This window comes from Typha latifolia, chromosome 2 (genome assembly GCF_019914945.1).
Source record: "Typha latifolia isolate L0001 chromosome 2, TyphaL0001v2, whole genome shotgun sequence".
Classification (NCBI taxonomy): Eukaryota; Viridiplantae; Streptophyta; class Magnoliopsida; order Poales; family Typhaceae; genus Typha; species Typha latifolia.
This window is the reverse complement of record NC_133087.1, coordinates 12996850-13008385: the sequence shown is the minus strand read 5'-3', so window position 1 is coordinate 13008385 and position 11536 is coordinate 12996850. Positions and strand designations below refer to the sequence as shown.

The 11536-nt window shown below is 34.5% G+C and overlaps 1 protein-coding gene across 1 annotated transcript; it reads left to right on the top strand.

Annotated features, from left to right (window-relative positions):
* The first annotated feature begins 9159 nt into the window (after positions 1-9159).
* On the top strand, positions 9160-11492 carry LOC140781950 (rust resistance kinase Lr10-like). The gene is made up of 3 exons (XM_073128261.1): positions 9160-9919; positions 10096-10226; positions 10296-11492. Exons 1-3 carry the CDS (start codon positions 9240-9242, stop codon positions 11441-11443), a joined length of 1959 nt encoding a protein of 652 aa, XP_072984362.1. The 5' UTR covers positions 9160-9239; the 3' UTR covers positions 11444-11492.
* The last annotated feature ends 44 nt before the right edge of the window (positions 11493-11536 follow it).

The window sequence follows — 11536 nt, the reverse complement described above, 5'->3', positions numbered from 1 at the left end:
TTTTTCGATGATTAACATTCTGATAATGCACTAAATCATATATAAAATGTTTGTTATGATTCGACCAAAAGAGTCAAAGTCAGTTAAGTCATTCTAATCAAATCGAGCCAAATTAAATTAATTAATTAATTTTATTTTATTATTTTTAAATTTAAATAAATTAAATAATCTATGTTTGGATATGTGAGGATTAGAGCCATCATCTTCCTCCAGCTATGTATCACAAAGTTCAAGAATCATCTTCATTTTTAAAAGTCAACTTAATATTATAGAATTTTCATCCAAAAATATTTCTTATTGATGCACTTTTAGGACTTTGAAATACTTATGAAATAATATTACACATTCTACGTAGTTCACAGTGAAGAGATACATGTGTACCTATAATTAAAGTACATATTATGCTCTCGACGGTTCATGCACACCAGGTCATCCAATAGAGTTAAAGTAGTGTTTTCATACTTTAGTCTAGTAATGTACTTATTTAAGAAAAGAACAACAAAAGAAAACCAATCCAAGTAGAGAACTCTATGCTGTAGCCAAATGGTGGCTTACTTCATCATCACACAAGTAGTGTAGTTTGACTTCTTTTTTTACATATATAATATTGGCTTTTATACACACAATATGTAGCCACTTTCTTACATCTAAAAAATAAATACTTACAATAGATTTTAATTCTTCTATATGAACAATGCCGAATTAGACATAAATAAGATGGCTTTCACAATAAATACATGATAACTTTTTTCACTGATCTTTTCTTTTGTATATAATCACAGTGTGAATAACACTAAATCTATAGGTCAAATAGAGTGAATACAGCTGACTGCATAGTTATCAAGATGTCAAGTCTTGAAAAAGTGTGCACACTAAAATAATTTCACAATAACCAAAATGATCCAAGAAAAAATGGGCATGAAAATCCTGGAATGTAAACAAATCACCTAAAAACAATATATAAGCTGCAAGCATAAGTCACTAACTCAAAAAATGACTCCTATATCATAGTAACTTATTAATTCAAGGGTTATTATAAATTGCCCCTTATAGTTTTGCCTAAAATTCAACTATCCTCCTAAATTTTTATTTGTATTCTTTTGCCCTTGTATGGTTTATACTAATACTAAACTGTTCATTTTTTTAAATCTAAATTTAACATAAAAAGTAGAAATTAAAATTTAAAAATTATTTGAGGGAATTTTTCCACCATAATAAATATTAAAAGGATATGATTGTCATTTTCCTCTCATTTAAATTTACTCACAGCTTCTTATTCTTTAAATTTAAAACAAGTTATGCACACCTATCTAAGATTACAACCTCAAATCTTAATTTTTATCTCTCATAATATGCATATATTCCTTTAAATATATAGTCATGATATAAAAATTTATCATAATGGGTATAAGTTTCATATTTACTTAAACCATAAGATTATTTATATCATAGAAAAATTATAATTATTTATATTTCCTCTGTTAAGTTTAGATGAAAAAATTAATAATTTTAAAACCATATAATGAAAAGTGATACATATGAAAGTTTAGTGGGTAGTTTGATTTTAAGCATAATCAGGGGATAATTTAAAATTTATCATAATCTCAATCTAGTCACTCTAATCTATAAAAATGCATCAAGGTTTTTTATTATTTTTATTTTTATTTTCTAAAAATGGGCAATTATTACGATCTATTTTTATTTTCTAAAAATGGGCAATTATTACGATCCGACCACATTGGTTAAGTCGAGTCAAGTTAGTTACTTAGCTTTATCTAATTATTTTAAATTTCAAATAAATAGAATAATCCTCATGTGGATTCGATCCGTTAGAGATCTTACTCTTAAAATATGGGTTGACATGTGTTGATAATGATCATTGATCATTGAGAGAAATCTAAGAAACATCCTAATCTTCCAAGCCCTAGCCACCTTTTACCTCCAGCAGCCATAGCCACCCTATAGTACGGCCATCCATCACCACCTTTGGCCGTCCGCTATCCTTTGACGACCTCCACAACGTCGGATATTTACCGTTCCACCCTCTCTGACCTATCTTCATTATTTTATTTTTAACTTTTCATCCCCACCTCCTATTTAAATGAAATTAGAACCATTAGAACCCTAACTCAAGAGGCTACCTCCACGTAAATTTTTATAATTTTCTTATGTCCAAATCAGTTCAAATCTAGTTCGTAACAGTAACACTAAAATACTTGATAAAACAAAGTCCAAAGAAACCTAAAACAGGAAAAGCAAAAAAACTTGAAACAATATATTATTTTAAAAAGAAAAGGAAAAAGAAGATACAAGGCTAAGTTTCAAGAAAAGATATATATATATATATATATATATATATATATATATATGAAAATCCGGACCTATCCAAAGTTCATATCTATGAAGATTCACTCAATCGCATCACCTCAAAGGGGCATTATGACTTGTGAGGTTACTTTTTCTTACCCAAATCGTTCTCAACTTTATTTTCTTATATCACTCAGCAAGGGATTTGGCTTTCTTGATAGAGCTAAAATTTGAAGATTGATGCTTGGATTTTCTCCTAAACTTTGATTTTCTATTCTTCATATTGTCAACCCTATTATTACCAAAATAACGAAACACATAAAGTATGCCATAGTAATCAAACACACTATTTCTAATATTAAATCTACTAGAAGCGTAAATAAAATTGTAACTAGGTGTTTTGTGTCAAATGTGGTTTAAGGGCCTACTATTAATAGCGAAACACATTGATTTCACATAATTTTTTTATCCCACAACAGTGACAAGTAGAAATATAAATTTTACTCTTAGATTCATTTCTAAATGTTCTATCATCCATATTACACATTTTTACAGTTTTCTTAATATTTATCTTATAATCAATATGCGAAATACTTGTCACAAGACGATTTAACAAACGAAGGATAAAAATATTACATCATATTTTCCGAGAAGAAGTATGTGAGCCTTTATTGCCATTTCCTAGCCTTCTTCTTTTCCCTTCTTTTGAGATCCAAGGAGTTGATTCAAATTTTTCGACCCTATATCGAATTTGCCTGAGTGCAATCTTGTTAAAAATTGGCTAAAATTTAGTTTTAGCAAAAAATTCAGTATGTATCAGTTTTTCTATGCCGCATGTTCGAACGGGCCCTGGGGGCGTTCGAACGCGGGCTCCAAGAGAATTGTAACTTTTAGGGAGTCTTCTATTTTGAATCAGAAAAATTTGCAAAATGGCATAAACAAAGACTTTTCGCAACAGGTGGAGAATAAAATCCTTGGTGCTCCGCCAAAGTTTACCAATTTGGATGTAGAAGACTCAAGTTTGCATAAGGTGGAGACCTCAACTCAAAAAACTTTCCAGAAAGAAAAATCAATTGCAGTTAGTAGACCGAGAAGAAAGACCCAGAAGTTTGCAAGGTGTACTAACAGAATGGCATATGCACTTTTGGTTGCTTATGACGACAGTGCAGTTGTGGCTAGGGTCAAGGTCCAACATTTCTTGGACTTGACCAAGTATTTGCATGTTTGACTACTTGGTATTGGCATGGTGCATTCACTCGCTTTACATTGGTGGAGACAATTGTTTGGCATCTTTGAAGTCTCATCATATTTGTTTACATTTGGGTTTTGGAGTGGTGCACTCACTTTGCAATGGTGCAGACCATATGGAGTTTATTTTGGAATTGTTTGCAGATATTGTTTGGAATTGGCGTCTTTTGACCCAAATTTGCAAGCGGTGCAATTTTGTGATTTGCAGTCACTTTGCAGTGATGGAGAGTGTTTTGGTGAAGTTGTGAATTTGTTACCAAAGTGGAGAATTGTTAAAAATTGGCTCAAATTCAGTTTCAGCAAAAAATTCAGCATGTATCAGCTTTTCTGTGCCGCGCGTTCGAACGGGCTCAAGGAGCGTTCGAACGCGGGCTCCAAACAGAGAGCAGTCTGTGATGCAGGCGTTCGAACGGGCCCCAACCGCATTCAAACGCGAGCCAACCCGAGAGTAGCTATTTCTGTAGGCGTTTGAACGGGGCTTTGGCGTTCGAACGCCAGTTTGCATTTGCACTGGTCGCGTTCGAAGGCATCCAGTGGGCGTTCGAACGCCCCTTTGATTCTGCTACTTTGATATTGGGCACGTTCGAACATGCCCCCGAGGGCGTTTGAACGCGACGCGAAAAAACTCAATCTGAACTGGCCCTATAAATAGAAATATTGGGTTTTAGGGTTTTGTGTGGGCATTTTGCAAAAGAGAAAAGCTTGTAGGGGAGAGCCATTATTGTTTAGAGAGAGATTAGAGTTGTAATCTCTTTGTATTTGAAGATTTGCATAGTGGATTGAAGATTGCTTGACTCGTGGACGTAGGCACATCACCGAACCACGTAAATTGTGTCTCTCCCTCTTTTCTATTTATGGTTTGCATTGATTTGGTATTCATATTTATGATTACCTTGGGTATTTAAAGTTCTCTACAATTAGCATCTTGCATTTGGAGTTCTCACATTGATATTGATATTAGCTTTGCTAATATTTGGTTTGCCCAAAATTATTGCTATTCCATTTGGATTTGTTTGAGGGTGAAGGGTTTTGCTTCCGCTTCCCTCACCCATTTGGGTATTTGGCACAACAAATTTTAGCTTTACTTACTCATAACCAAGATACGTGACTTTTTCAAGTATACTTTCTATAAGGATAGTTTGCTTATACATATTAACATCTAAAAATTAAATTTTATCAAGTAAAGATACATTTTCATAAATTAAGGGATTTGAGTTAAAGTGAGTATTATATAAATCTTTTGAAAGCTTTAAATATTTTTTTTGAGTCATCCCATAACTTTCAACATGTCCTTATGTTGCTCCGTCATCTTAGCTTTTTGTTCCATTGTCAAGATGAGTTTTTATACAAGTTTCGTACTCTCTGCTTTTATAAGAGAAGGATCTCTTCTTTCTTTTAAATAATTGATGGTTAGCTAGGTTGTGATGTTGAATGGAAAGAGGAAACAAATGACTCCAAGGGAATTAATAGGCCCGTTGAGGAAGTTTCTTTTCCTTGTTTTCTCTACCAAGAGTTGCTTCGTAAGAAATTGATCACCGGGTATTTTTATTGACACCCATTAATTGTGCTTTTAGGCACTTCTTCCTCTTTCTTCATTAAAATTATAGCTCTTAGAGTAGAAAGATTGTAGTGTTATGTTGACAGGTATGAAAGAAATGTGGGCTTATATGATAACTAGTTGGAGAAAATTATATTTATGTATTGGTTTGCATTTTTCCGTTGCAAATGTTAGGCCAACACTAGTCTCTATTTTTGGTAGCTTGGCTAGTAGAGATGTTGGATTTCTTGTAGGAGTTTATGTTTAGATAATTGAGGACGAATATATTTATGCGATGGAATGGATTCGTGTGGCCCAATTGTACGGGGATGGTTTGCTCCTTTCTCTAGTCCACTGTTCTAGGATCTTAAGATTGATTAAATGCAAAAGAAAAAAAAAGAATAAATAAGAAATGGTTCGTTGTTTTATCACAAGGCCAAAATCCATATATCAGAATGCAGAATTTGTTTGCTTAGTATGATTATAAAATAGATTTGTGCTTTTAGACTTAGTTCCAAGGTTGAACATTCAGATTGTGATTGAGCTACAAGCCTACAACTGTAGGATCAACACTTGGTATCTGGAACTAATTTGGGTACTTAGAAGTAGTATAAAAGCAGTACTTATGGAAGGCATATCCGTATATGTGGGGTAAGTTTTATCCTATGTATCTCATGGAATCCTTTTACGGGTTTTAACTACTAGACGAGTTAGATAAAGGAGTCAGTTATTTTATTACGATTGTACCATACTAATCTTTTCTACCAAGATAACTTGTTTTTGTTAATCTTTTACATGCCGCTAAAGGGAGTTGAATATGCAATTTTCTAGAGATTCAATGTCTCTATAAGTCGGACTACTAAATTTTCTTTTATATTTAGATTATTTCAATCTATCTAAAATTGGAGTAGGAGCATCTATTAATAGAAATGGTAAACCTTACTTTGATCAATCAATGGAATGAGCTTTACTTTTATGAAATTTTTTTTTGAATGCTAGGGGACTCAAGTTTGTCATTAGTACTCTTTTTGATTTAATTTCTTATTTGTACTTTAGTTCATGTCATAAAAAGAGAGAGAAGAAAGTGTTTTTACTTGGTTTCTCTCATATATCTCATTCAGCTTCTCAAATTCTACTTGGTTTCTCTCATAAGCTTGTCAATCAACATTTCTTTCTCATATCTTATAGCAACAGATTGTTTGGCATAGTGTTGCACTTTCAGTGGATAGATTAAATGTTGCAAGTGTTTTTAGTCTTTAAGAATTCCTAGGATCCTATATAATGGTAAGAATTAAAGATGTTACATAATCTTAAGCCATACATGTTATATCAAAAGGATAAATTCAAAGAGCTATCCTCTGTTTATTATCATTCTTATATTTTTTAATTGATGATAAATTTAGATGTTGTAGTGAAAGCTTATTTTTTGTCTAATTTTAGGGAGAACTTTTCATTTGCTTGTTGAAATAGATCCAAATTATGATTTGTAGTTCAATTTGATGTCCCTTTAAAGCTCATTGGAAGGTTTTTCTCTGGTCCATGCATTAGAGTTACTTCTCAATATAAATATGAGAATCAATATGATATTTTGAAGAATGTAGTGATAATTTTATTATTTTAAAAGTTTTCAATGGCAAGTATATAAAAATATCTTTCTTTTTTTTGTCCAATATCATATATGGTTCATGAATTAGAGTTAGTTCTTGTAAGTGCAATTGCTTTATAATGTTAGATTTGTAAATAAAATCACTTGCATTAGAGTTGTATAATCTAGAATCATGTGTATAGTCAAGTCACTTATATTATGGAATCAAGCCAAGTATGATATCCTTCCTGGATCTATCTCATGATGGATAACTCTACTGAGATTCTTGAAGTAGAAAGAAAGCTATGCCAGGTAGAATTATGGTGCATTCAGATGAAGTCAGACAAATTGCCCTCTTATGAGCAAAGTTGTTGAAATGTTGAAAGACGATATTGATAGCTTGGAAATGTCACTGAGGTCATTATTTCTCCTTGCAGCCAAACTCCGTGAGGCAGACTTCCATGAACTCCATTTCTAAGTAGTTATCAATTATTTCTAAGCAAGAGAGATCTTTCAGATTAACAAAGAAGGATGATATGTTAATATGTAGTTTGTTAGTGAAGTGGATCAAAATTAGGTGAATATTTTTCTCCTAGTTTCCATCTTCAACTTTTCCTGGTGATTAATATTTTATTTTTCTCCTAGTTTCCATCTTCAAGTTTTCCTGGTTATTAACGTTTTATTTATAAGCATGGTGATTAACATATTGGTAATATAATAAATCATATAAAAATAGCTATGTGATAAGATTGATTCTTGCTGGTTTGGTGGAGTCTATTCTATTGGTGGTCATTATATCATCATGTAGAGCTAGTCCTTACGGTGAAAAGTGCTCTGTTTTGGAATGTGCCCACAGAAGAATTCTATTTTACTCTGTAATGGCAGTTGGTTGCCGGTTTTGCGAAATCTAGTTTAGTTATTCTTATTACTCTTAAAATTATATTTGTAATTTAAAATAAGAAAATAGAGTATCTGGTTATCAACTAACATAATAGTATAATAATTATAGCTAAAAATATAAATAAAAAGTGAGAAATTGACTCAAATAACTATTGAAGATTGACTCAAATTAAGATATCTGTTCGAACAGTATTCGATCCATTAGAAAGGACTTGCTGCAGACCAGTGTTCTAGGCTCCATATGCTAGGGCCGTTCGAACAGGCCGTCGAGACATTCGAACGCCCAAGTCTTGATGGTGTTCAAATGCTCAGGCCTGAGAGCATTTTGTACACTAGATGCATTCGAACAAGTTTTAGGGGTGTTTGAACGTCCGTTTTCTTTTTGGACTGGCAATCCAGAGCGTTCGAACGAGCTTACAAGCATTCAAATGCCCCAAGAATTTTGTTCTCTATTAAGTTACCTTATAAATAGTTAAATTGGGGTTTTAGGGTCATTATGCAAAGGAAAAACTTGAAAGATATAAACACCATTATATTGAGGAAGATTAGAGTGTGGAAACCCTCTATACTTGGATTTGAATTAGTAGATTAAAGCTTTGCACCGCTCATGAAAATAGGCACATCAACAAAACCAAGTAAACTATGTCTCTCTCTCTTTCTTTTTTGGGACTTCTAGATAGGCTTGAGTTACGACGGAAAATCGCAAATGATTTATACCGGGACTGTTCTCTAAGTCAACACAGTTAACTAATTATAGTTAACCGTTAGTTGATATATACTTTTGTTAGTTGTTGATTTTAGTTGATTATGGTAGTTGTTTCCATAAGTCTATCAAACTTGATATATGTACTTTTACTAGTCTTCTCTTGTCAAACTTGATATATACTTTTACTAGTCTTCTCTAAGTCAAACTTGATATATACTTTTACTAGTCTTCTCTAAGTATCTGTCATTAGTCGAGAAGACTTCTGTCAGATGACACGAAGACCTACAATTTATTCATTATAAATAAATAATTGATTCATAATAAATTATGAACAATTAAGCCACCCAAACTACTAATAACTAAATAATTTATTCATAATAAATTTACTTAGAATTATAGAAAACTCGTCTTTGGCGTACCAGTAAACGGAGGGTGCACAGCCTGTAGTTTCGAAGCAGGGGCAAAACAAAGGGGTATTAATTAACAGCAAGAGTCCTCTCTATACTACAGGAGATAGTTGCTCATCATACAGCTCACTAACTTCACTTGTCTCTAGTGGGGGCTCGCTTCGGGCGGGTTCGGATAACTTATAATACACGGCCAATCTCAGGGGTTAGAAACGTTTCTTAAGGCTTCAAACTAACGACTAGTCATTAAGAATGTTTTGGTGGTTCACAATGTGTAGACTTGCTAGTATATACCGTTGTTCCTTTTTCTCCAATGATGCGACTGATCAGTATACCGTTCTTCCTGTGAGTCATTACTTTTGTTGTTGTTGATTGAGTCTCCCCAAGTCAAGCGACCAGACTTGACTTAAAACTTTCTTCAAGAAATTAAAATCAAGTGAGATCAATTAATTCTTTCGTTCTTTTCTTTATATCCAACGGTTAGGACTTGTCTTTGTGTTTGTTTAACAATGTGTGTGCTTCCTACTTCCAAGGTATTAAGGATCAGATATGGTGCAAAGGTTTTTGGCGGTGCACTCTTCTACGAATCGCAATACCATCCAAGCACTAGACTTGCCAATCTGTTTATTGCTGCTATGCCCTCTCCTTTCCAGTGTTGCTGGTTGTTCTCCTTCCTCTTGCGGGCATCTTCACGACATCCCCTATCCTTTCCGTTTACAAACTGATCCACCAGAATGTGGATCTCCGCTCTACCAGCTCATTTGCGACGACGACAAACCGTATCTGGAGCTTCATTCAGGCAAGTTATTCGTCAAGAGCATCTCCCACAAAGAAAGGACGATCAATGTTGTGGATCTTGCCTTCGTGAGCGGAAACTGCAGTGTTCCTCAAGTTTCTCTACCAGTTGATGTATTCGAGTACATTGATGCATATTACTTCGGCGATCGTGTTGGTTTCATTAGCTGCGCGAAGCCAATCAAAGACCAACAGTACTCGCATATTCCTTGCCTAAGCCGGAACAACAACTCTGTCTATGCTGTAGTCGATCCACTTAATGTGGGAATTGTCGAGCCTTCGTGCAGATTTCTTGCTATAACTCCCATAGATTCTGCCGCTGACATGAGTTCAACGATGGATATTTTTGAGCACCTACAAAAGGGGTTCATTCTTTACTATGGCAAGCAATCTCGGTCCGGACGAGTCCAAATGTGCATCAGAGAGTTGTCAAGGTAAGAAACTACCATGTAGGTCTATATATATGAGGAGAAAGAATTTAAACAGTAGAAATTTCCCATTCATATCCACAAAGATGATTACTTCTAAATAAACTAACATCTGATTTCCAAAGTCTGCTGTTGCATGCTTCACATGAATGATCTGACTTATTAATTTGCATGCCATGCAGTGGCAAGGGTATCTTCTCCTCCGTATCCACATTCATCTTTAATGTGGCGATTTTTTTATCCTGCCCGGGTTTCTACTTTAATAGCACATACGGTTACTTCTTCTTCCTCATCTATCTGACGGAATTAATAGGTACGGTAAAGCAATAATGTGTATCATACTACAAACTGTTAAATTCTTTACTTGCAATGACCAAGTAAGATGATTTTGTTTTTTCAGCATTAGTGAAGTTTGTTTTTGCACCGTTATCAATTTACATTTTCCTAGCCTACAAATTTTGGAGTACGCGTGTTTCCATCGACAACGTAGAGAAGTTTTTGCGAAACCAACAACCACTCACACCATTGAGATACTCCTATACCGACCTCATTGCAATTACAGGCCACTTCAGAGAGAAGTTAGGACAGGGAGGCTTTGGTTCTGTCTTCAAAGCCACTCTGTTAAGTGGCCACCATGTTGCCATTAAGATGCTAGGAAATTCTAAGCTCAACGGGGAAGAATTTATCAATGAAGTCTCCACTATTGGAAGGATTCACCACATAAATGTAGTACAACTTCTTGGGTTTTGCTCCGAAGGATCAAAGAGAGCTCTGGTGTATGAGTACATGCCTAAAGGGTCACTTGACAAATATATTTTCTCCGCTAAAGGAACGAGTGCTCATCGGCCTTTCACTTGGGAGAAGCTTAATAATATTGCCCTTGGTGTGGCCCGTGACATTGATTACCTTCACCGAGGATGTGATATGCAAATTTTGCACTTTGACATCAAGCCACACAATATCCTTCTAGATCATAATTTCAATCCAAAGGTTTCCGACTTTGGACTTGCAAAGTTGTATCCAAAAGACTGCAGTCTAGTTTCTCTTAGTGCAGCGAGAGGAACCATTGGATACATTGCTCCTGAATTGGTGTCTAGAAGCTTCGGTGTAATATCCTACAAGTCTGATGTTTATAGTTTTGGAATGTTGTTACTAGAAATGGCCGGAGGGAGAAGGAATGTGGATCCAAAAATGAAAAATTCAAGCCAAGTCTACTACCCTTCTTGGATCTATGATCGACTTAATCAAGGAGATGGGCTTATGATAGATAACTCTATTGAGATACACCAAGTAGAAAGAAAGCTATGTCTGATAGGATTATGGTGCATTCAGATGAAGTCCGCAAATCGCCCTTCCATGAGCAAAGTTGTTGAGATGCTGGAAGGTGATACCAATAGCATAGAAATGCCAGCTAGGCCCTTCTTTTCCTCCTCGTTGCCTAACTCTGTCAGGCTGTCATCCATGAAGTCCATCTCTGAGCAGTTATCAATTATTTCTGAGCAAGAAGATCTTTCCAACATCGAAGGATGACATATCTATGTGTAATTTGTTAGTGTTGTAGATCAAAACTTAATGAATATTTGGCTACTACTTTCTTTGCTGTGCTTTAATATTTCGATGATT